The sequence below is a fragment of the Falco cherrug genome, chromosome 4, assembly GCF_023634085.1.
Source record: "Falco cherrug isolate bFalChe1 chromosome 4, bFalChe1.pri, whole genome shotgun sequence".
Lineage (NCBI taxonomy): Eukaryota > Metazoa > Chordata > Aves > Falconiformes > Falconidae > Falco > Falco cherrug.
Window position 1 is genome coordinate 51,884,364 of NC_073700.1, and position 25,501 is coordinate 51,909,864.

At 46.5% G+C, this 25,501-nt stretch overlaps 1 protein-coding gene across 1 annotated transcript in view; it reads left to right on the forward strand.

Moving 5' to 3' along the window:
• The window catches only part of SETD2 (SET domain containing 2, histone lysine methyltransferase), a 66,313-nt gene that overhangs the window by 31,158 nt on the left and 9,654 nt on the right, over window positions 1-25,501 (forward strand). The window contains exons 7-17 of the mRNA XM_055710171.1: window positions 467-544; window positions 849-946; window positions 2,651-2,777; window positions 4,350-4,484; window positions 5,034-5,162; window positions 8,147-8,785; window positions 18,631-18,679; window positions 18,992-19,172; window positions 22,398-23,073; window positions 23,948-24,082; window positions 24,673-24,812. Of these exons, the coding sequence (XP_055566146.1) occupies window positions 467-544; window positions 849-946; window positions 2,651-2,777; window positions 4,350-4,484; window positions 5,034-5,162; window positions 8,147-8,785; window positions 18,631-18,679; window positions 18,992-19,172; window positions 22,398-23,073; window positions 23,948-24,082; window positions 24,673-24,812 (2,387 nt within the window). The remainder of the gene's footprint in view (window positions 1-466; window positions 545-848; window positions 947-2,650; window positions 2,778-4,349; window positions 4,485-5,033; window positions 5,163-8,146; window positions 8,786-18,630; window positions 18,680-18,991; window positions 19,173-22,397; window positions 23,074-23,947; window positions 24,083-24,672; window positions 24,813-25,501) is intronic.

A 25,501-nucleotide genomic window follows, 5' to 3' on the forward strand; every position in this document is an offset into this window, starting at 1 on the left:
CTGCCATAGGATTGTTATGCGATCACAAGGGGGCACAGAGGAGTATTTCCAGTTACAAGAGGGAGGATGCAGTGATCCAGGACACGACCTTTCTATTCAAGTATGAGGCATGTGGCAGAGATGTTTGGCTTCCCCAGCCCTCATGGTCATTGTGCCACCTAACAGAGGGCTGGAAACAGATACTAGAAATCCAGGATCAATGCCCAACTGAAGAACCCTGTATTAACCTGCAGTGAAAACTAAGAAACACGTACGAGTTGTTTAGTGCTCTTCTTTTTTGGAGGCTCTTAATGTCGCCTGCTCTCCAAACCAAATAAAGTTGATAGCTGGAGCAGCAAAGGGTGTTTGACTTCTACATAGGTTGTGTTCAAACATGTGGCGTTGGTAGCTGTACCACTTCATATCTCTGCCTGGTGCAGAGGAAGGGAGACTGTTTCGCTGTATTTCTTGTTTCTTTTCTTTTCAGATAATCGATGCTACCCAGAAAGGAAACTGCTCTCGTTTTATGAACCACAGCTGTGAACCAAACTGCGAAACACAAAAGGTAAACTGCTGGATCAAAGCTGCTGGCTTTTCACTTCCAACTTAGCAAGCTCAGGGTGAAAAGCATTTCTCCTTTATCTTTACGTCTCTTTGTTTTGGTAGTTGGTTTTTTTGTGTTATTGTTGTAACTTAATGAAATGGAAACAGCTACCTTTGAAATGGGCAAGTGCTGCTGATCCAGTTAGTAAATTTTAAATTTATCAGTGATGCTGTTTGAAGGATTAGCCTTGTTAATCTAAAACAAAACCAGAGCCAGGCCTGGCTTTTCTAATAACTCTTGTCATCTTGTTTTTTCCTTGCCTTAGTGGACTGTGAATGGGCAGCTCAGAGTTGGATTTTTCACTACCAAATTAGTCCCATCGGGCTCAGAGCTGACGTTTGATTACCAGTTCCAGAGATACGGGTATGTTTCAGCTCTCATAAGCTGCTGGAAGTTGGGTTTTGTGAGTGTTGGTGCAATGAAAAAATCCTGCTCCAAAGCAAACCATTGCAAAGCCTCGTCTAACAGAGTGGTTCTAAATGAGCTGGAATTCAACTATATAAAAAGCTACCTGAATAAAGTTTCTTCCATTTCTAACTCAAGAGATTGGGAGAGGAATTTCCCATTGATTTAATATGTCTTTTCCAGTGTCACTTTATTGCCTTTTTGTTCCACTTCATACCACCTCTCCCCAGTGGAAATTTCCCAGATAATTATTCTGACTGTTTCTTTCCCCCTGTCTAATCATTAATTACCCAAGCTCCAGACTTTGCAATACTCTTAAATAATGCCCCTTCTCCCCCACCCACTCCTGTTTTATGACTTTGTGAATACTTGCGGAGCTGTAAAACGAACAGATAGCACATTCCCTCTTCCTGTCTGACTCCAGAAGTGCAGGTGTGCAAGCTCCAGTATCTGCTTTGGCTCCCTTCTCTAAACCTGAGCCTAGTATTTTTGTATTACTGCTTGTCCAGGTGTATGGTGCAATATTTCACTCTTTATTGTGATGAGCACAAAATAGCATCTGACAGACTTGAAGCAGACTAATTATAAGATTAATTGTAGGTCCATTTTATAATTCCCTTCTAACTGAATACAGTTGTTTAAGGAATGTCTCCTCCTTTTCCTTCTGGATCCTGTCTTCTATGGCTCTTTCTGTAAGCAGGAGAATCAGAAATTAATTTTTAGTTGCATTTTTAAAGTATTTGTGCTAAAGTGCCAGATGCTGACATGCAGTTTTCTGCTCCTGGTGCAAACTTGCAGCAAGGCAGGCAAACAAACTTAGCCTCAGCCTTTCTGGTTGCTCTTGCAGCAAGGCCTGTGGTATTTCTAGGCCTGTGTGGATCTCTAAAGCTGGGGAAGGTCACGTAATAAGCAGTCTACACACCCATAATTTTATTTTTGTTGGTATATGGCTTGGTGAGAATCCTGAGGGTTTTGTATTGTGGCCCTGTTAGGGTCTCCCTGATGGGCAATCATTTTGCTGTATTGTTGCGTATTTGAGTTCAGTGAGTCTAGACTCATCTCACTGGAGGTTTCCAGCCCTGATGTCTTGGTTGTGCTTCCTGAGCTCAGGTTCTGCTTCACAGAAGATCCTGTAGTTGATCTTCCCTGGTTCGTGCCACTCATACTGCGGAGCCATGTTCCACCACTGGATTATGCACATACGAAAAAAGCCCAAACCATTCTCCCAAGCAATTGTGGCATATATAGTTTAAAATCTACAGTATGTCAGGTAGAAAATTGTAGAAATATTGCCTGAGGATAATATAATTTATCTCTCTCCTCTCTGTAGCTGTATATCCGTGCAAAAAAAATCTTCCACCTGAATCTTAGTACTTCCACAGATCCTCAGCCTGTTCTTTACCCTGTTTTAAGCTATAAAATGCAAGCCTTTTTCCTAATGGATTATAATCCTGATTATATATTCATTAGGAAAATGGATATATTCATTGCAATGTGTGGTAAGAAGTTAGCAGACACAACGGCCTCACCTTTTCCTTTCTGGTTCTTGGTTGTGGACCTACAAAGGGCCTGGAAGTGAAGCAGGCTTTGGTTTCCAGGTGAGACAATGGCGTCATGGTAGCGCTGTTACTAACCTGCTGTGTTGCTTATGCCCACCACCAGCAAAGAGGCTCAGAAATGCTTCTGCGGCTCAGCCAACTGCCGGGGTTACCTGGGAGGAGAGAACAGGGTCAGCATCCGAGCTGCTGGAGGGAAAATGAAAAAGGAGCGCTCGCGTAAGAAGGACTCGGTGAGTCTGATTCTCCTTTGTGTGCACATTTTTATATATTTCTGAGAGTAGCAGCAACTAAGGGCTGACCCTGGGCTTGATCCTCTCTTCAGGTCACCTCTGTAATCTTCTGTGATCAATGAATCACGATGACCTCAGGGTTCAGTCTTCTCCATGGATGTTTTTGTATCACTGTATTTCACAGCGGCCCTGAATACTTGTGGTTTTTTGGAGCTTTAGTTAAATCTGTATTTCCTTTCTAAGGATTACTTAGCACAAAGTCCCACCAGAGAGGGACTTTCACAGCTACAATATCTGATCATCAATACTGCACGCTGCTAAAAAACACACTAAATTTATAAACATTGGTGAAAGACTGGCAATACCAGCTTCACCATTTAGGACATTAAATCTGAAATTTGACAGCTGAAAGGGTGCAGATGTTTGCTGTCTCCAGGCTGGGATGTGAAACTTGAATCTCGTAATTGCTTTGGCCTAGAGGCAAGGCTGCTTCCAGGAGGAACTTGTGTGAACATGTGTCGTATTTTTGCTGGTTTCAGTTACAGTTGTGTTTGCAGATGCACATGAATGAAATATGTAACTCAAATCCAGGTGGTTCTTTTTGTCTTTTTATTTTTTAGTCTTTTTATAGCTTATTATGCCTGTGATCCTCAAGTGGTTCTGTGAACCTAGTCCCCACATGGAATAGCAGGCATGGGTTCACATGGTAGATGTAGGAAACTGTGGAAAGAAGTCAGAGCAAAGCAGTCCGAAGGAGTTCTTCTTGGGTGCAGACTGCTGTAAGAAACTGCACGGGCTCTTTTTGCTTCCTCTAAAATGTAAAGATATAAAGAAGGTACAAACCTCTGTTCCTACAGATGAGGTTTGTTACCTGCTCTTTTGGGAGAAGCTACCTTCTAAAAATGCCAGCTTCATTTTTATTTGCTGTATCAGAGAGTCGGGAAGCCAAGAAATTATAAGTCAGTTATAAGGTGCTTTAAAATGCTAATTGGTGGCACTGCGCAGTAGGCTGAATTCTGAAAGTTGATGTTTTGGTGTCCGTGAATGCGCCTCTGGTTCTAAATATTATAAATACCCATTAGGTATTTAAAGAAGTAAATCTGTCTGCAATTAAAGATAATCTCTTGGTGCACATCTGTTTTCCTACGTGAAAAAATAAACTTGCGACTGGGAGTATTTTGGTGCATGCACCTGGAATTTCCTCCGTGCAGCATTAGATGTATACATCTGCAACCGTCAGGGGAGGTGGGTGCTGGAGTTGAGGGATTCCTGCATGTGTGCCAGCTGGGAGTGCAACTGGTTGTCCTCTGTCCCCAGTATAAACACAACTGGTGGGAACAGTGTGCTCCTGTTACAGGGTTTGAGGTCTAAAAAAACCCCTGTAATAGGCCAGATAAAAGAAGCCCAACCACGCTGAGTCCAATTAAAGCCAGGCTTCTTTTCCATATGGGCAAATGGCTTGGGAGAGGCTTCTCTGGGCTCGCAAACCCAGGGAACGGATTGCCTCTGCCATCAGGTAGGGTGGCACGAGCCTGGCACGACCTGAGAGTTGTTTTTCTTTGGCCGTGGTAGGTGGACGGGGAGCTGGAAGCACTGCTGGAGAACGGAGAGGGTCTCTCCGATAAGAACCAAGTTCTCAGCTTATCCCGGCTGATGGTTCGGATCGAAACACTGGAGCAGAAGCTCACCTGTCTCAAGCTCATACAGGTGAGGAGGACGGGGCTGAAGGGCAGAGATCCAGGTCCCGTTAAAGCAGTGTCTTGGAACTCTTGTTGGGGGGGGCGGGGGAAGGTGGGAGAAAGGTCTCCCGTTTCTAGAAGCAAATTCCTTGTACGTAAGGGTTTAGACACAGAGTAATTTATCAGTTTAGAACCACAGCTGTCTTATTTCCAAGATTATTCAGCGGTTTTACCTGTGGCTGGGTGCAGATGAGCTGCAGGCACTGGTCTGTGCAGGCCGCTGCCATTGGGCATTGCTCCCCGGGCCGGGCCCCACCCCCGGTAACGGCCGCTAACGGGCGCTAACGGCCCGGCGCTAACGGCCCGGCGTCGGTTACTGCTGCCACTCCTGCCACTCCGGCAGCCGGGCCCTGCGCTGCTCGCAGCAGGTGCCTGGTTCTGGCTTCTGCCGTGGGTTTGGCAGGTAGTGTAGGCCCAGTTGAGCAGTTAGCCATATCAGCCTGTGGAAATTCAAGGGATTTTTGCCTTTAAGTCTCTGACTGTCCCCACGGGCTGTCTTGCACTTTGGCTTGTCCAGAACACGCACTCGCAGTCCTGCCTGAAGTCCTTCCTGGAGTGTCACGGCCTATCTCTCCTCTGGATTTGGATGACAGAGCTGGGCGATGGGAGAGGAAGCACTGCTAACAACCTGAAGTTGCAGCTGGAGGTCAGTAATTCCCTCGGGTTTGAAGTTTTTCTAATAGCTTTGCTAACTGCTCAGAAACATAACGGTTTTCTTTTTCTTCTAATGTACCTATTATATGCCAAGTGTTCATGAAAACACACTCGGGTATCCTCAGAACTAAGCCTTAAAACTTCTGCTTTAAGGGAGATCTTTAATATATGGAAATAATTTATTTTTGTGGTTTTACTTAGATTTCTGAGATAGAGACATGAGCCAGACTTAAAGACCGTTGCTGTTTGTTCCGTGCTGAACAGCACAGGGAATTTGAGGTATTGATGGTTTGAAGTGAAACTTGAATATTTCTGTTTTCTGTATGTACTTTGCCATTGCATAAAAAAAGACATCTGGAAGCTTCTTTATTAAAGAGGCTTCTACAAGAAAGTTGCTATGCAGTCTGGAGAGGTGCACACAGTCCTGCATCCTGAGCAAAAAGCAGAAGCTGTGTGATCTCTAGAGCTCAGCCTCTCCTCTTGCTGACTTCTGTGTTTTTTAGAAACGGTGACAACCCTTCCCAACCCTGCTTCTTTAGGTCAGCATGTTTTTTATCTCCTAGACAAATCATGTCTGGCTCATGCCTTTTTCTTTTTTAACTCTGTGGGTTCAGGTGTTCCCTCTGAGAAATGGGTGCTGTTGGTATCAAGAGGATGAAGAGCTGTCTTCACGTGCTTTTGTGAGCCTTCAGCTCTTAGAGTGGGATGAGGATACCTGAAGGTTTTTGGAGTTCAGCTTGATACCAGGCTTAATAAGATGGCGTCTGTGCCTCTCTCGAAGTGCCTGTGCTGCTGGTGGGGAGGGGGGCAGCAGATGTCCTATAGGAAGGCCACTGGTTCCATGGCCTAGTCCTCACCCATCATTTAGACAAAGTCCTGGCTGTAAATACCTGGAATACTTTGGTGGTAGTGGGTAAGGGGTCTCTGATGTTAAGTCAGATCTCGCTGACTTGCAGGGTTTGAGCAGACCTACCCATACTTCATCTGCCTTACGCTGTGCAGAGCGTGTTGCTGATGGGCCATGCATGTTGTGTGCAAGGCATGGATTCAGTGGGTGCCTCCAGTTTTCTGCTGATGTGCTGTGGCTTTTCAGTACTTCTAGGCAAAGCAGAACTGCTTGACAGGTGCCGAGTCAAGGTTTCTCTCACTGCGGTGCGTCACCCCTGTGCTGCTGTATGGGGAGGCCCTGCTCGTGAGGCTGCAGAAGGAGCTTTTGAGACCAAAACTACGGGGGGCTGAGTTAATCTGCTGCAGTAACTGCTCTTTGGAGGGAGCTGAGCTATTCCCCTTTGGGACTGTAGTCTTTTCTTCTTTGGGCTAGGTAGGATCCATCCCACTTTATAGATATTTAAACTGTTGCTCCAAGGGAGTCTCAGCTCTGGATTTTTGTATATATAGTGCCTACCCTCCTTGCTCCCTGATGTACAGGTGCCATAGCATTGCAGAGCTGCTGGGTAGCTTGCTTCTGACTCATCTTTGACCTCTAGCTTTGGAGAATTTGATGGTCCAGTTAAGGTTAGACTCCGTTTTTCCCCTACAATAGATTCAAGCACTCAGCCTCATTGATCTCAAACCCAGAGCGACTCCCCTGCAAGGTTCAGGAGGGAAGCTGAATTGCTGTGGTGGTGGTGGCTTCATTTCCACTCTCGATGTGCCTGGTCACAAGCTACTGTCAACTTTAGTGGGCTTTTGTGGATTGGAAATATTCTTTTAAAATCCAGGTAATTCTTTACTGAGTTGCCAGTGAGGCTTGTAGTAGGGGCCAGACCACACTTAGCTTTTTTTTTAAAAAACCCTGTTATTAAAAAAAAAAAAAAAAAAGGTCTTTTGGCCATCAGATGCCAGTGGCAGAAATTATCATAATACCATAAACCATTTTCTGTCCTTCACTCCTGGAGGGCTGGTTTTGAAAATGAACAAGTTACAAAGCCCTGTAAGAAGGGGTGGCTATCTCTTGCTTCAAAAACAGGGGTTTGGGGCCAGGTCTCAGGAGACACATTGCTGAAGTCACTAGCTGGATCCTGAAAAGGTTGTGCTCATATAATGTCTGGTGCTTCTGTCTGTGCCCGCGATCCCCATTCCCACTGACAGGTTTTGTGAAAGGATTTTGGAGATCTTTTCAATAATTTGATTCTCTTCTCAGACCTTGGACAGAACCCACCTGAGGCTATGCTTTTTGACTGGTCTCCAGGGGAAAGCACTGTAGCATATGTGCTGGGGTCTCTGACAGTGTTGGCTTCATCACCTGGTACCTCCGGGTGTTTCCCAGTGTCTAAAGGAGGATAGGTCTTCCAGGGACTGCCTTACTGGGTACTGTAGAAGTGTTGTGGTACTGGGAGTGCAGGTGCTAGCAGCAGCCTTATTTTCTGGGCCAGATTAAATCAGCTGGAAGTACCATTGGTCAGAGCATGCTTGCCTTGTCTTGTGGTTTGGAGCTCCGCAGTTGTCCATATCTCTTTGTGCTTAAGGTTTCACTCCACAAGCAGCAGGCTGTCTCCTTCCTGCTGACGCCAGTAACAACTCCAGCTTCTGCTGCAGCACACAGCACTTTGTCTGGGGCAAATCTCTTCTGTTTTGACTGCAGATACATCTTAATGTTTCTGATCAGGTTTTCTTTCATGTGGTACATCTGACAGCTGTATTGTTGTACTGCTTGTCCTAGGAAAGGGTATGGCCAACTGGAAGAGTCTGAGCTCTTTGAAATCAGTTTAATTGCAACCAATTGCTAAATTAGTTTAATTGCTTAATACTTGTGCTCGCTGTTTTCCACCCACTCATAGTTTATTTGCTCTCAGCAGAAGTTCATCTCTGCAGCTCAGCTTTGAGAAGGGATGCAGCTGTTCCTGACCCATGACCTGTCACCATCATATTGATGTTTCAGAGTTACCTCTTACTGAGAAAAGGAAATTGTTCCAGGTTGGAGACACCTTTAAATTCTGATGGCTCTATCAATGTGGGTTTTGTCTTTGCATTTAGATTATGAAGACACTAGAGCTCCTGCCTATACCTACGAAGAACATGCTGGAGGAGAGCAAAGTGCTTCCTGTTATCCAGCGCTGGGCTCAGACCAAGACTGCTGTCCCACAGCTCAGCGAAGGGGATGGCTACTCCAGCGAGAACACCTCACGGGCTCACACACCGCTCAACACACCAGATCTTTCCACCAAGCAGAGCACAGAAGGTGACATGGACACGCCGAAGAAGCTGGTATTTCGAAGGCTGAAAATTATAAGTGAAAACAGCATGGACAGTGCCATCTCAGATACAACCAGTGAGCTGGAAGGGAAGGAGGGCAAAGAGGACCTGGACCAGCTGGAGGGTACCCCAGTGGAGGTGCCAGAGGAGCAGCAGCAGCAGGAGATCAAAGCTGCTGTTGATGTGCCGATGGAGAGCAGCAAACCCCAAACTGTGGAGCTGGAGGCAGAGCCTGAAGCAGAGGTCAAAGAAGGCAACGGTGCGAAGCTGGAAGAGCCCATTACAATGGAAACACCATCTCAAGATGAAGAGGAAGGTGTCTCTGACGTTGAGAGTGAGAGAAGCCAAGAACAAACAGACAAAATTGTGGATGTGAGCGACTTGGCTACAAGGCTGCTCGACAACTGGAAAGAGCTCAAGGTAAGAGGCACCTGCCTGCAGCTACACCACCTCTGCTCTTGCTAAGGAAGATGCAGAGTTGTTTGCAGTTCAGTACAAACAGGGCTAAGTTACTGTTCTGTCAGTAAATGCTTGACAAGATTGCCTTTTCTATGCAAAAGGACTTTTCCAGGTGCTTTCTATATATATCCTTCCACCACAAACCACCCTGTACATGACTTACAGTAGATTTCCAGGCGTCGGTGCATTGCACTCTGAAAACAGCAGACAGTTCAGTTTGGGCACCACAAAGACACCTTAGTCTTCCATTTACTGTTTAGGCTGTTCAGGGGGAGGACAGCTCTAAGGGATTGAGGTTCTGTTCTCAGCTGATCATTAAAAGAAGCTAGCAGCAGCGCCACATGCATTTTTGGTTGAAGTGGCCCAGTACTGGTCAATGTTGAAACAAATTAATGGACTGTCTACTCCTAAATTCTATTATCACAAAATTGTCAGTGTTTCCTGGCCTGTTAACATCTGCTTTTCATCTGCAACATACAGAGCCTCCAGAAACCGGTCTGTTGGCCATATTGCGTTCTCTTGATAGCTGTGCTGGGTTAACCTCTGATTTTTGCAGTTGGTGTTTAGATCAGGTAAATACTCAGATTTGTGGGTGTTATTTGAGCCTTTAAAGACTGCTAGAGTATGCAGCTGCTTACAGTTTCATTCCCATCAAGGTCTTCCTCGAGCAGATAACATCTTTAAGAGAAGGGCTTGCTGGCTGCAGGCTGCCTTCTCTTCTCTGGAATCAGGCCCCTGTCCCTGCGCACCATTAAGTGGCCACCTTGGCCGCTTGGTCTTCAGCCAACAGCTTTTTTTGGTGGGACATAGGCTGACATTCCAGTAACTCACCACTGGACGCTTCAGGCATTCTTTGGGGTTTCTTTAGCTCTTTGGAAACTTCTTGTCCATCTGCTGCTTCTGTAGAGTTATATTTCTTATAACATATTCAAGAGTGAGATGGGTGGGAGCCTTTTAAGTTGCTTTTACACTTTAATAGGTGTAAAAGCAGCATTTGCTGAGGATCCAGCAAAGGAATTGAAGGTGGTGCCATGCTTCTTGCATGGTGTGGTCTTGGTGGGAAAGGTTGTGGAGGGTCTTCTGCCCTTCCCTTAATCAAGTGTCTGCCCATTTTTAATTATTGGAAGTAGTCTTTAAGCAATTTTATCTTTTATGATGCATTAATCTAACTAAAGATGTTATCTACCCATTGAATCTGATATCGAGTAATGATTTAGGAGAGGGTAATAAAAATAATGGGTGTTAGGCATACCACAGCGCCACGTGCAGGTGGGGGAGATCGCAACTTTGAGTCTGTGAACCTTTGCTTGTACCGTTCAGCAACTGTAGCTACAAAAATTAGCATTTATAAAAAGTATTTAGAGTTTTACATAAGATTTAAGAGAAATCTTACCTTAATCTCTGAATTTTTCAGAAGAATCAGATACTCTTGAACATTTGCAGAATTTGAGCATAATCATTTGTGCCATAAAGCTTAGTGGGAGAAGAGGTGAGATTTTACTGTACAAATGACTAAAAGAAGTTTCTACAGAGAAGTGAGGTTGTGTTTCTTTATTCCCCCCTCCCCCCCCCCACCCCTTACCAGGTGGATCTGATTATTAACTAGATTTTAATTTGCAGAGTTAAAAATTTTTGTGAGCCTCACGGTTTTATTTATTGAAGTGATACTGTCAAATTGAATTTATGATTAAATTGAGAGTCCTTTTCCATCCATTGCTAATACCTGGGATTGTTTTAACTGAAAGCTAAATCAAGTCTGAGTCCTACACCGCTTTGGAGATAGACTTGCTTTGGACTACCCAGGCTCAGTTTTCTGTTTGCAACCAGGCATGTTCGCTTCCAGGATCACATGCTGCAGTGTTTAAAGTTGAAACAGCACAGAAAAAATGTTGAAAAAGGCTTAATGAAAGGTGTGAAGTCTCACAAAATTAGTGACTCCTCCAAAATGTTGGTTTGAGACCAAATTTGATCTGACAGTGTCATTTTCTCACCAAGACTGGTGTTTTCTTTTGAGCTGGGAGGAGCTCAGCCTTGGGTATCTAGAGACCTTTGCTGTAGCCCCTGGTCAGGCTGTGGAGTCATGACCCATCTTAGTTGCTATTTAAGATGTGGATTCACACCCTCTCTGTGTACTTGTTAATTAATCTCAGGTCATTGCAAGGGTGCTAACAGCCTGTTGCAGTATGCGTGCCTGGTCATAGGGATGGGGTTTTATCTCACAAACTCTAGCCTTGTAATAATCCCAGCAAATCCAACCCAAAAAAGCAGAACCATGCTGCGGGTCTGTGAAAACTCCTGTAAAGCATTTGTGGGCAAAGTGTGACCTGAGGATTCATTCCGTCCCAGCCTTTATCATAGCACTAAGAGTTAACTGCTTCTGTCCAACTGTCACCTGTTAAGATGCAGGGTGCCACCATAGCCCAGCCCGGAGGTGGCTGATGTCTAAAAGACAAGACTAAGGTGGCCAGGTGATGCTTTAGATAGAAGGGGGATAGATAGTCACCTTGGAAAACCCAGTCATCCCAGTGGCAAGAGCCAGTCGCCTTTTCCAGCACATCCAAGCTTTTTAAAAGCTGGTTTTGTTTTGAGTGGTGGAACATCCTGCAGTAACTGCCATTGGATGGGGGGGCGGGAGGGTCTGAAACCTCGTAACTTAAGCTATGTCCTCTCCAGTCTTGCTGATGACCCCCTTGTAATTTCAACCATTTCCATCTAGCTTCTCAGGGCAGCAAGGAGCTGACCATGGGTCTCCTTTTCTCAACTCCATTTTCAACTCCGTGCTGAAGAAGGGAGAGGACATAGCGTGCATACGGTGAAGAAACGGGAAGATGGTTGGGAAGCTGGATGATGCATGAGCAATATAATAGGTGAAAAGAGGACAGAGGTGGTTAACTCATTGATGCCGACGTTATTTTGGTGCGTCCATTGCCGGCAATGGACGTCGCTCCGGGAAAATCCCAACTCCTGGCATGAAAGGATTAAGTGAGCTATCTTTTTCTATACCTCTATACACAGGACTTGTAAGTCCTTGGCTTACAGGGCTCATACACTCCAACTCCTTAACCCACAAGGAGTCATACCCACTGCAACACACACTCACACTCCCCAGCAGGGTAAGTTTTCAGCCTGGGCTTGTGCATGCCATTCCCGCTCTCTGAGGAAGCGGTGCATATCTTATCCCATGCTGAAAACTCACTCTGAGTGGCACAGACTGGTTGGTGAACAACCAGCAAGGGCGCACGTGGTGGTTCAGTGTGGTTCTTCCAGGCGCCTTAGCCCACTCCAGCCCGAGGATTGCACTCAGGTAAGGCTCCGTGGACTGATCCATACAGCCATACCCAGGATGGAGGCAACAAACAGCGTGACAGCCAGCGGACCCAGTGCTCTACCCTCTTGGCATCACAGGAACAAGTGGTAGGGTCAGCACTGCCAAGCATGGCAAGCTTTTCTCAGCATCCTTTTGATGGCTTACATTTCAGTAGTTAAGGCAGAGGGACAGGAGAGCACGTTTACCTTCAAGCATAGCATGTGCTTTAATAGTGTTAGTATTTCAGGGTGGTCTGGGTGTTGGGATTTCCTTGCTGTTTACGCCAAAGCAGGGCCTTGAGGTCCAGCAGCTCCACTAGCAAAGCTGTAGGCGTCTTGTCATGACCCGTCAACAGGTCTAAAATCTGTCCCGTGGCAAACCTGTGTGCTCTGCCGGCTGACTAATGCTGCATGAACACAACCAGCGTGGCAGTGCTGGCTGCTGCAGAGCACCCCACCATGCTAGCATGGTTTGGGCACTGCTCTGCTGCAGGTGGGATGGAGCTTTTGGCATCTTCCTCCACCCCTGGGTGGGCAGAGGATGCCCTTACCTTCGGTGGGGGGGGCAGGTAGGAGCTGTAGCTGTGAGGATCCCCAGATCTTGCCCTTATGAGTTGGAGAAGATGTTTTAAGAAAAATAATTTGAAAGAGTTCAAGTGTTTTGGGTTTAACAGGTTTTGATTGGACACTTCTGTCCTCACAAGTATTTAGCAGTGACTTGGAGTTCAAGGCTGAGGTGTTACCCCAACTTTGGCCAAGGTAGACTTTTTCTTTTGCAACGAAAATGCCTGTTCTGTGAGCTTAATTACCAGCCTGAATAGGTATAGCAGAGCTTGGGTCACTCAGGCAAACTGAGCTTTTGTCTTCCCCTGAGACATTCTTTCCAAATCACATCTGATACATCTTGATAGGAGAGCCCTGTGAAGCTGCTCTTGCCTGTCCTGTTCCCAGACAAGCCGTCCTGGTGTGACTGCCTCTTGCTCTGGCACGCACATCACATGCTTTAGTTAGGAGGCTTATAATTTGTTATAACTCAGAGCAAGAAATAGTTCATGAAAACAATAGGCACTGGTGAGTGGCCAGCCTGTTTTTTGTGGTGGGGTTTTTTGGCCTTCAAGCAGGGATGTCATGGCATTAGTCCTTCTCTTGCTCTCCTCCCTCCCTTGGCGTGATGCTGGAGCTTTATGCTCATGCAGAGGGAATGGGGAGCTGCAGAGGGAAGAGAGGAAAGGAGCATCACAGGAGGGAGGAAAGCAAGGATGAGGAAATCCAGCCCTAGCGGGCAGAGCATTGGGTATCCAGCCTGGGAGGGGACTGATCTGGTTATGTGGTGTTTCTTCAGCAAATCAACAACGTAAGTTCAGAGGACTCCAGGGCAGTTAGGTGAGACAGCACAGTCTGTAGGTCATCTTGGCTTTGGGTGCATAAGTCCTGGCAAATGTGGCAAGCTCCGGCAGGCTCTGCATCCAGGTGTGAGGTTCATCCCTTCAGCCTCAGGAGAAATGTGCTTGGTCCCTGGTTGGGAAGCAGAGGTTTTGAAGCATGGGTGTGAGGCCAGGCTGGCACAGGTTGGCGTAGAACACCCTGCTGCCAGCTGTACTTGCCTTGGCACTAACACAAGATGAGCCTCTACCTGGTTGCACTGTTGTTTCCCTTTGCCCGTTGTTGGTGTCTGTTGGTCTTCTCCAGCTTAGTTGCATTAAATCAGAAATAATTGTCAGCTAAGGAACAGATTTCTGGTGAGGGTTTCATTAGGTACAATGTTCCTTTCCTACCCCTACATCCTTTGAGTCTCGAGACTGTTCTGCAGCTCTTTTGCCTCTCCCGACCCGAGGATGGTTTTGTGTCTGCAGCTGGACAGCCTAAATCCTGGTTGGAATTTTTTTTTACTTTTCTTTTCTTTGTAACAGACTTGTATCACTTTTCTTTCTACATTTAATTTTCTGTGCAACTCATTAAAAATTGTTCTGGAAGGTAGAGAGCCATTTGGACTCTGTTAGTGGTGGTTGCATTGATTCAGCATTGTGCACGCTTGAAGCCAGCAGCTTCCGTTTCCAAAAATAAAACAGGCTATCCTTCGGAGTTCCCCTTGGCTTGTGTCTGGTTTGACCACCATCTGGTTTTCATGGAGCAATTTTGACATATTCCTCTGTTGGTTGCTGGTTCAAAGACTCTGCTGCCTCCATCTTCCCCAGACTGATGCTGGAGGCACTGCAGCCTATTGAGTAGATCTGTAGCTGTTCTCCAGCAAGACGTAGCTCACTCCCCAGTTCATAATTATCTTGTATTTTGAGCCACCTGGACCTTTGTTAGGGCAGTCTAATTTGATGGGATGGATCCTGCCACAGCTTCACCCATTTTCCCCCTCCAGTGCCTCCTGTTGCTGTGGTCACAGCCGTGTCTTTCAGAGGAAGGTGCTTTCTCCTTCCTAGGGAGGGCAGATGCTTTCTTGCCCCTTGCATGTTCAACTGTCTTTGACCTCAAAACTTAGACGCAGTTATCTCTGTTGAGTTGAAATCGCTGTATTTCTTAGCTTCAGCAGCTGAGCTTTCAATGTCACAGTGAACCTAAACCAACATGTGGCAGGAGTGAGCAGTGCTGTGTTTGCCAAGTCCACCTACTCAGGTCCTTCTCCTGTTCCTGTTGATCCCTTTGTACGGTAGTTTCCCATTGCACATCCTGCTATTTAATGGAAAGTCTTTTTAGGAGCAGGGGAGGCTGGTCTAGCTTAGCTCTTCCTCCACTTGCCAGCTGTCCTGGCTGGTTCATCCATCATCTCACAGCTTAGTGGCTCCTCATCACACCTTCTCTGCTGGTGGGAACATTGTTCGGGCCAAACGTGGGGCAGATTTTTGAACGTGCCGCTCTGCGGTGTGTCTGAGAATGAACTTTTTGTGGGGAGTGATGTGGGAGAGAGAAAATAAATAGAGAAAACCTGTTGCTGGTGAGTGCTTTTGTGTCTGTAGAACCTGTGCTTGTGGTCCTTCCCACACGAGGCAGTAAGAGGCAAAACGATCTACCGCTGGATGGCGTGTAAATAGCATTATATAGGCTTTATTGTCCCAGCTGGCTGCTTCAGCATCCCTCCCCACTCCAAACAGTGAGCTGCTGCCTTGTTTCTTGGCATTTAGTTAAAAACACACTAGATTTGGGGTCTTTTGATCCACAGCAAATGTGTAAATAAATAAGAACAATTTTAAAAGAGCATATCTACAGACTCTTAATGCCTCTTGTCATGGCATATGTGTTCATGGATGCTTCAAACTGCATGAGTTTGCAGCATTGTGTTCAGGTTCCACAGAAAAGCAAAATAGGTATTTAAAAAAATAAAAGTCTTGACCAGAGTAACTTTTTTTTTTTTAACCCTCAGCAGCACTTTTGAAGTGGTTTTGTGTTGTGAACAGACCACAACAGGGTTTCTTATACTTCCGTTTATTTCACCAAGGGAAAATATATTTTCTTAGCCCACAGGGCACATGGGGGTTTTTTTTCCTAACACAATAAAAGTGGGACTCGCAAACCTGGACTGTCTTGTTAAATCCAGTGCTGGAGGTAGACACATTGCTACTGAGCGATGCAGTCTGGTGCAACTGGGCAGCCCAGGAGAGATGCCAGTCAACTACTTTCCAACCAGCTTTAAAAAATCAAGCGGGGGGTTATTTAGAAAATGAACACTATGTAAGGTTGAGAGTTAAGTCGAGGTAAAGCTCCGTATGTCTGAGAGTAGGGAAGCTTTAAATACCCAACCAGAAGCAGCCTTCACTCCCCCTGTAACAGTTTAATGAATCTTTTTCTCCCCTCTGCCTCATCCATGCCTTAAATTACAGGATATTTTAGCGCTCTAGGGAAGGTCCCTGCTGGTTTTCCCCCGAGGCATCAAAGTACGATAGGTGAATGTGGCATCGCATCAAATATGAAGATTTAACGCTGTTGGGAGGCTCTGATGGTCATGGACTTGGGGAGGTGGCTTTGCTGAGGTTTTTGCTTTGCTCCACATCTGGTCCTAGGAAAGCACAAATCCTGCCCTGGGAAAGCCAAGATCTCAGCACACTGCACCAGAACAACTTTGTATAGCGCTGAGTATATTTTTTCTGAATTAATTGTCTTTTTTCTGGGGTGCAGCTGCAGCCTCCATCAGGGCCACCCCACATTCTCTCTTTGATTTTTCATATTTGGTTTATTTGGTCTTATTTCCTATTGCAGGACCATACTGGTCATGTTCAGCCACATAATAGCTGGTTCATCACATGCTGCTTCAAATAAGTGGGTATTCTTGTGAACTACTATATTACTTCATGAAGGGAACAGAGCAAGGGCTTGATAGAAACTGGAATTAAAAAAAACCCAGGGTTTTTCTTCCAAGCTACCAGCACTTGGACAGTCAGTAATGCTGTAAAACCTCTCCATATATTCTACATGCTGTAGGATCACTAGTATGATAACATGTCATTTATACTTTGAGTGTCAGATTATTGCAGTTAGAAGTACAATCATGAGCGCTGTGGGGCTAATAAAACATAATCTGTAGCAATACACAGTTTAATGTGGCATCATAATAATTGTTGCTGCATAATCCAGCAGCATTTAACACGGATGCTGCGCTGAACTGCAGCAGTCCCAGTCCCAGCATTTGCAAGTCTGAGTCCAAGTGCTCTCCCGTTTTATGTCAATGGAACGGTATTGATGAGTTATTCCGGCTCACGTGGATTTTGGGATTCAGCAACATGTAGTGTGCCATCTGTGTATATATGAGAAATGGTTTCTGGCTCAAATAACTTGAAGTTGCAAGGGATTACCTGTTGCCTTAGCAAAACGCACACTTCTGCCCTTGCTTTCTTTGAGGCTCCTCTTCTCCCCTTTCTCCCTGTGGTGCCATCTCTGCCTGGAGTTGCAAATAAGGCACGGAGCGAGACACCTGACTGCAGGGCTTCTGGCAGGTCAGAAAAGCAACAAATAATTAAAAGTGCTGTAACATCTCTTGTAATTTCCCATTGCAAAGCAGCCCCTTCTCTTTAGCAATCTCTTGACAGTGCTGCAGCTGCAGCCTGCCATCATCCTGGGCCAAGGGCCTGGTCTTTCCCAGGAGACCAGTGCAGGTGACGGAGCAGCATGGGCAGAAATCTTGGGGGACAGTGGTGCAGGCAGGGGGCTGTGTGTGTGCAGCTGAGAGGTCATTAGTGCAGGTAATAATGATGGAAAGTAAAGACAGAGAGAGGTTTCATGTGATACACTTCAGGATCACACAGGGTAATTAAAGGAGGTAGTCAGAGGATGCCCTAAAGACCCTTGCAAGGCACACAAAACCTAGATCAAAAAGCAGCTGCATACTGTAAGCCCCACAGCAAAAATCTCCTTTAGCTGGGTGCTGCTTAGGCTTCAGAACCATGACCTGCCTTGAAACACAGACGGCAGAAACATGGGTTGGTTTAAAATATGTGACTTAGTACCAGGAATCGTGCTAGCATTCAGGTATTAGGAGGTCAAAAATGTTACAAGCGATGAGTAACAGTCTGAGTGTGTTTAATGGGGAATTCTCTCAGTGCTGTGGGTGGGATGGAGTGTGAAGGGGGACCGAAACCAGGCAGGGGGTTGGTGGTACAGCAAGGGCTGGGCTTTGGGGTCTTGGAGGTGCCTTGGGTGTGCATCAGAACCTGCTTTGCTTTGAGCCCCCGGTGCCCACCTGACGTTAAGAGCACACAGGTGGTGGCTGTGATCTCACCAGGTCCTCCTCCCTGCCCTGGTCCCTGTGGATCTGCTGCTCCGTGGTCAGGGGGGTTCCCCAGCTTGGCATGGCTTGGGTCGAGCTAGATGGGCACAGGCAGCATGCCCGGGCTTCAGAAAAATAAGGGTTTGTAGGGAAAGGGGAGCACTAGGAATGCTTCTGCATCCCACACCTCTGCTCTGGACTCTCCTGACCTGGTTTTCCTGCTTCTGCCCCTTGGTCCATAGCAAGCATGTAAATAAATAGAAATAATTTTAACAGGGCACATTTTTAGACTCCTAGTGCCTCTGAGCACTGGAAGAAGTCACAGCATACATGAGAGTGTAGTTGCAGGTGCTTCAAACTGCACATGTTGGCGGTGTTGCGTTCAGGCTCCGTGGAAAAGCAAAATAGGTATTTAAAAAAAGTAAAATCTTGGCCAAAATCACTTTTTTTTAACCTTTACTAGCTCTTTTGAAGTGGTTTTGTCTTGTGAACAGACCACAACAAGAGTTTCTTATGCTTTCATTTATCTCACCAAAGGAAAATGTATTTTCTTAGGCTGAAACAAGGGAGCTCAGAATACGAACACGAAATGCTGGTCAGAGGCAATATATAGAAAGCACCACAATAATTTGCCTAAAACCACAGCTTTGCTTCAAGAGACATGGACTTTTTTGTTTTGTTTTAAAATTGAATTGTTAAATTATTAGTGCCGTGCTATGATTCTTGCAGCCCTGTAGATGGTTGTTCTTGTCAGTAGCTGAAACTCTGACCCTGCCTGTGGCTTGCTTTGCAGGAGGTGTACCGGATCCCGAAGAAGAGTCAAGCAGAGAAGGAGAACAGTGGTATGTATTCATGTTTTCCTATATATCACTCATCTCCTATGAAACCACTTAATTTTCCTGGTCTGGGATGTCAAGGGATGTTCTGCCTTCATAACTCAGCATTCCTACTCCGTGAAAACGGCTCCTGTAAATAGGGAAGATAATCTAAGCAGTGGGTGATGGGAAATGTAGCCCTGAGGCTGATGCAGGGCAGCCTATACCTCGTTTGAAGACTCCGTTAACTAACAGAAGCTACTGAAACTGCAAGAGGGGGGAGCTGGAAATACTCTGAATTATAAAAATTCTCTCCCTTTTACCCATTTTTCCTAACAGCTGACCGTGGCAGAGAGTCAGCTGGCCACAGGGATCAGACTCCTACTCCAAAGAACCCGATCCTGAGCAGAGAGCGGGATTCCGAGAGGCAGAGCCAAAGTAAAGAGAAGAAGAGACGGAGAGACTCGTTGTCCCCTCCATCCTCGGCATATGAGCGAGGAACAAAGAGGCCAGAGGACAGGCAAGTTATCTGGCGGCACTGGTGGCAGGGCTGCGGGTCTGACCGCTGGGCTGGGAGTGTTGGAACTGTGGTAATCCTGGGTGAAAACTGGGGAAAATGGTCCTGGTGATCTTTGAAAACACCCAGGGACAGGGAAGGAGATTTTATCCTGCATGGTGAGATGCATTCCCTGGCCGGAGTTGCGTGGCTCCTGGGTGTTAGGTGGCCTCTCCTCTCAGATAACCTAAGTCTTCACCTTCAGTCATGTTTTGGGTATTAGACAGGTGACGAGGGAAGCGATACCCACCTCTCACACAGGAATTAGGGTTGTAGCCCTCCTAGTGCAGAGTTTGTCTGAGTTCTTCAAAACCCATTCCCTTCTGCTCACCTCTCCCCAGTGTACTTAAACTTGGAGCAAGACCGTGCCCGTACCAGCTGGCAGTACCCATGCCAGGCAGGACTTCTAACACAGACCAACTTCCTTGACCAACTGAATATCCCCCAAAACCGTTGAGCTCAAGGAAAGCGGTCGTGGTAGGTGTGACCCCACCAAGTTGGTGCCATGTCTCCTGCCTTCCCCTGGGAACGGTGGCATCCTGCTGCCTTGGCTGAGGAGGTGTCTCTTAGGTTTTAAAGACCTTGCAGTGATTTTACTTAGTGTTTCTTTTTTGTGGGCGCTCTGTTGCCTGATGGATGCCCACTTACACTGCATATGTTTGCAAGCGATGGATACAAGGGAGCATGAGGGCTTCAAATTTACTTACATCTTATATTAAAAAAAAGGATTTTTAAACACAGGTTGGCTAGGGAAACAAGGCACCGAGTCTATAAGCTCCAGTGAAAGTATATGCTACTTTAAAGTACAGTGTGTGCAGATGCTGAAGATAAAGTAGAAAATAAAAGCAACCAGTTTGTGTTGCACTAGCGTGAGTTGTGCCCTTCCATGTAAAGTACATCTGCTGACCAGGTCCAGTAGGATGGATGGTGAGAATAAAAATAGGGGCTAGGTAAATGAGACATAGACGTCTTTGTTCTTGGTGAGTTGGCCAGTTCAAGGAACAAGCAGTAAGAGAAAATGTTTTTAATTATTAGCTGTTCTCCCAGATTTTAAGTGAGAATCAGATCAGTGCAATGATCCTGGCAGCCACACGAAGCTGCCTTTGCCTTTTCCTTTTCCTATAGATTCAGACTATCACTGTCTGAGCGCCTGAGCCTGTGCTGACTCCCAGGGTTGTTCGCCAGTGTCCCACAGGCATGCAGCCGGGCACAGCCAAACCCTCCTGCAGCCAGAGGAGCAATAGAGATGGTGGTGGCAGGCAGCACGTGAATCAGCAGCTGCTTGTTGCCAGATAGCCATTTTCCTCCCTTGAAAGTTGCTTCTTAATTAAAAGAAGGAAAATATTACATGTCTTGCGTTTCTGGGAGGCTTCAGATCATGTTAAAGGCAGTAAGAATGCCAAGGAATTTCCTTTAAAGTCATCAGTTTTCTGTTGTCCCTCTTAAATAGGATCTAAAGCCACTTAGTAATTAGGGAACAATTGGTGGTGAGTCAGCCAGATGAGGAAACTTTTGTCCTCGTATTGAGCTGGGCTGGGAAAGTTTAAAACATCTGGATAAAAAATAAGATGTAAATCTATACTACTGTAATTAGCCATTTGGAGGATGGAAACATCACCGAGGTCTGAGGGTAGAAGTGGAGCTAAGTAACGGCAGTGTGTCAGGAGGTATGAAGATGGATGGACTAAACAGTGTATTTTTTGTGTATTTTAAACAGAAGAAGCTCTTTTGTGGGTGAGGAATTGCCTGCTCTGGCTCTTCCTTCCTGCAGCCACATCCTTGTTGGTGAGTGGTGCTCACCAGGAGCAGGACTAGGGTGCCCGCATCCTTCTCTGGGGATACTCTTCTTGCTCTGAATGTCCCCCTTTTGTCTTATTAAATCCTTCATGTAACTAACAAACTAAGAAAATAGGTGGAGAGAGGAGCAAAGTAAGAGAGCATCGCTGGCTTGCTCTGCACTAAACCCTCAGTTTTCTTCTGCCTGTCCCTTCATGCCAGCTGCCTCTCGTGTAAACTCTCCAGGCAGGGCCAGGAAAGACTTGAATTATTGAAATTGAACTCTTCATGTCAATAAGGTTCACATTAACAGACCCTTGCAGCTACTCTGGGAATGTGAGGAAACATCTTAAGTGTATCTGTTGGTAGCAATGTGCTTTTGATATGTAAATGGAATGCATGAACATAAAGTGAGTATATAGAGAATATACTGGATGCTTTGTAGAATCCATTATATTAGGGCTGCAAAGCATTTTTGCTTGTAATCCCCATTTTACCACACTCATAACTTCTCAAAATATCCACCTTTGATCTGAAATTTTCCTTGGTTGAGGTCTGATCAAAGTCTTTAGGCTTTTTTTTTTTGGTTTTCCCCCTTCTTTAACTCCTTGGAAAAATCCCTCCAGCTGCTCTGTGTGTCGGGATGGAAATTCTTATTTGTAAAAAAATAATTAAAAAATCCATCCACACTTTATTATTTTTTAAGCTGGATCTGCGGTCTAGTAAATAGCATAACTCTAAACAGAAACGTGCTGTTTGTAATTCCCTTGTTCTTTGTCATGTCTGCAAATGCGCCTGTGTCTGCAGCTCCAATGCCAGGGGAAACCTTAGACAAGAAATTTGGGGTACTTTCCCCATTGCTGAGCTGCTCTGATCTTTGGGAGTGAAGATGTTGTGGTGTGAGGTGCACCTTCTTGGAGAGCCTCTTCCAAAACCCATCTGTTCTGGTCCCGCTTCGGGAAACCATGGCAGAGGGTCTCCAGCATGGGTCCTCAGCCTGCTCAGGGGGCACCCTGCTTATTCCACCCTCTCCTCGGGTTCTCTGTTGGCCCTTGAGATATTGCCTCCCCTCTCCGGGTGTCTTGGTGCTACCCAGCAGATCTTCCCGACAACCGCTGCATCTTTGCATCACCATTAGCTTCAGCACCGAACTGAAGTTGGTAAATCCAGTGGGACCACTTAGCTCATCCTCTGCCCTCATGGACAAGTGGGACCAGTGGATGTTTCTCCTCCCTATGAGTTGCCATGGTTGGTCGAGTGCCTGAAAACAAATGTTTTTAGGAATTGTTGCTGCTGTTGGGCATTTGGGCCCCCAGTGTCTGCTGCCATCAGTGGTGGCTGTTTCGCTGCTGGAGCCCTGGACCTTCAGGTTTCTGAGGTCTCACGAAACCTTCTCTTTTCATCCTCTCCCAGGTATGACACACCAGCATCTTCGAAGAAGAAAGCCCGGCTTAAGGATCGCAACAAGCTGTCCACAGAGGAGCGCAGGAAGCTGTTTGAACAGGAGGTTGCCCAGCGGGAAGCCCAGAAACAGCAACAGCAACTGCAAAACCTGGGGATGACATCCCCCCTGCCCTACGACTCCATGGGCTACGGCACGCCCCACCACAGCTTTATCGGCTACCCACCTGGCTACCCCATGCAAGCCTATGTAGATCCCAGCAACCCCAACGCTGGAAAAGTTCTGCTGCCCACGCCCACCATGGATTCGATGTGCTCGACAGCAGCATATGAACACCCACAGACCTTGGTTGGGCACACAGTAGAACCAACCCTAACTACTCCTCAGCCGGTACCAGTAGTCCAACATGTAGCAACGACGATGGAGGTTACGACTCCACAGTATGTAGCACAAAGCGACACCGTGGTCCATCAAGAACCCAATGTGGCCGTCCTGCCCGTGGCTGCACCGGGACCAGTGCAGAGTCAGAGCTACGGGGTTTGGGATTCCAGCCAGCAGACTGTAGCAGTACAACAGCAGTACTCGCCAGCCCAGTCTCAACCAGCCATATATTACCAAGGACAGACCTGTCAGACCGTTTATGGTGTGACATCTCCCTACTCACAAACGACCCCACCGATTGTACAGGTAATTTCTATTTCAGACAAGGCATGGCGTGAAAACACCCACAAAATGAAGGGTACCAGCCTGCAGCTGGGAAAACCACTTTATTTGCTCACTCTTTGCTAGTGCTCTTAATGTTAGAGCATCCTGCTTTGCTCTGATACTAAGCTGCAGTAGCACTTCTCTGATGACTTCCCATGCAAGGGTATGAGAAAAGCACATTTAAGTAGGGTATTTTCCATGTACAAATGCTGTAGTTGTTGGAGCCAAGCAGGAGTTTACAGCTTACAGAGATTATTTGTAACCTGTTTATAGAAGTTAAGTTGGTTTTTTGATTGTTGATTCCAGTGAATGGGTATTTCTGCATAAGAGCTTCCACTGTCATTGACCAAGTAAGCAGTAAAATGCAGGGCTGTGAGTTTGCCTTCCATTGGCTTTTAGAAGCAGAGTCTGGAGCTACCAGCTTAAACCAAACAAAAACCCCAACAGATCAGCTTTCTTTATCGGTTTTCTCTGAATTACATGTCCCCTTCCATCAGGCTCAGTCTGGAGCTCCAAATGACTATGCTAAAGTGGTTTCTCCTTGTGCTTTGTCTTCATTAACAAGGATATTGGTATTCAGCATCTTGCCGATGCCTAGTTCTTCCAAAAACCGAGACATAGGCAATTGTACGACTCCGGGGACAGCAAATCGGCCAAGATTGTTTGCTTGAACCCCGCCTCAGTCAGTGGTTATTGCTGTTTGGTTTGGATGTTATCTTCTACTAGTCCTCGATGACTGTAATCCTCTTTTGGCCTCCATGATTTGATTCCCAGTAAGGGAAACTGTACTGTGTCCTCCAGTGAAGGGCTTTTTGCTAAAGCAAGCTGACTTGTGATTCTCTGTGCTCCATTTCAGAGTTATGCCCAGCCAGGTCTCCAGTACATCCAAGGCCAACAGATTTACACAGCTCATCCGCAGGGAGTCATTGTGCAGCCACCGACAGCAGTAACTACAATTGTCACAGCTGGGCAGCCTCAGCCCATCCAGCAGGTAAGGCTTGGTGGGTCAGACGGGATGGGGAGTGTTCATCTGCATCTGCTTTGGGTTTGCGTGATTCCCCGTGGCTTCTGGATGGTGTGAAAGCATTGGTGGTACCAGCCAGAGGACTTTCACATGCAGCAGCATGCTGGTATCCTTCAGGATGCTGCTTTTCAGGCTGGATGTGTGCATCGGATGTGTTTTGGTGGGATTTGAGCCCAGATCTTGTGTTCAGGGCTTTCTGCCGGCACATCTGAGAAGGCTGCATATGGGTGGGTGTGTAGGAACTCCATGACTGCTTTTGCTGCTGAAGCCTCTCCATCAGAAATGGTGGCTTTGGCATCCACTACAGAGGATTTAAGAGCAGGGGTGGTAAAGCGGCTGTATTGCAGGCTCAGGGTGTGGTTGAGTGGGTGCTTGGGGTATCTGATGAAGAACTAGGGGAAGATCCTGTCCTCTACTTCTTGGGCCAACACTAATGTAATTTTTAAGTTTTACCTTCACCAAAGTCATTGTCATGGGGGGAAGAGGTGTCAGGGTTGCCCTGAGCACTCTCACGACCGCTCACGTCTTTTTCTACACCTGTTCTGTGCTATTTTCAGCCAGAGCTTGTGGTGACCAATAACCTCCTGGACTTGCCTCCACCATCCCCTCCAAAACCCAAAACAATTGTCCTCCCACCTAACTGGAAAACAGCCCGAGATCCAGAGGGGAAGATCTACTACTACCACGTGGTAACAAGGTAAGCATGATAACGAGGTGAGCGTGGTAACAAAGTGGGCATGATGGCTGCGTCAGGGCTGGAGTTTGATGGCTCAAGTGAAGGAATTGGGTGGAAGAGAAATGCATGTTCAGCCCTCAGAGTCTCATTAGGCACTGCAAAGCCTGTACCCAGCAGGGTGCTGCTCATAAGCTGGGTGGGTGGGAGGCTGAGATTGCTCAAAACCTCTCCTTCACCCCCGAAAATGTGGCCCAGGGATGGAGCCCTGTTTTCTGCAAGCAGAAGTGCAGTGATAGCACTCGATTTCCTTGTGAACAGTGACTCCAGCCGTGCATTGAGTTGTAACCCGCTGTGATAACACGGTGGTGAGGAGCTCCACTTCTGACGATCTGATTGCAAAAAAATAAAAATCTCATCAAAGCAACGTATTTCTCCCCAGCATCTTAGTCAAGTCGGATTTAAATCCTTTGACACGTTCATCGCTCTGCCTGAATATGAGGTGCCCCACGCGGTGCTGAAATAGCAGCAGAATTAACAGGTAGAGAGAGACCGCGTCTGCCCTTCATGCTCTGAAACATCCATGGGGCTCTGACGGCAGTGCCAGGCAGATAACCCCGCTCTGTGGAGGTTTAACGCGTGTGCGAGCGTTGCAGCGGGTGTGCTGTATGAACAGGAGGTCTTTGATGCCTCAGGGATCCGCTGGGATCCGC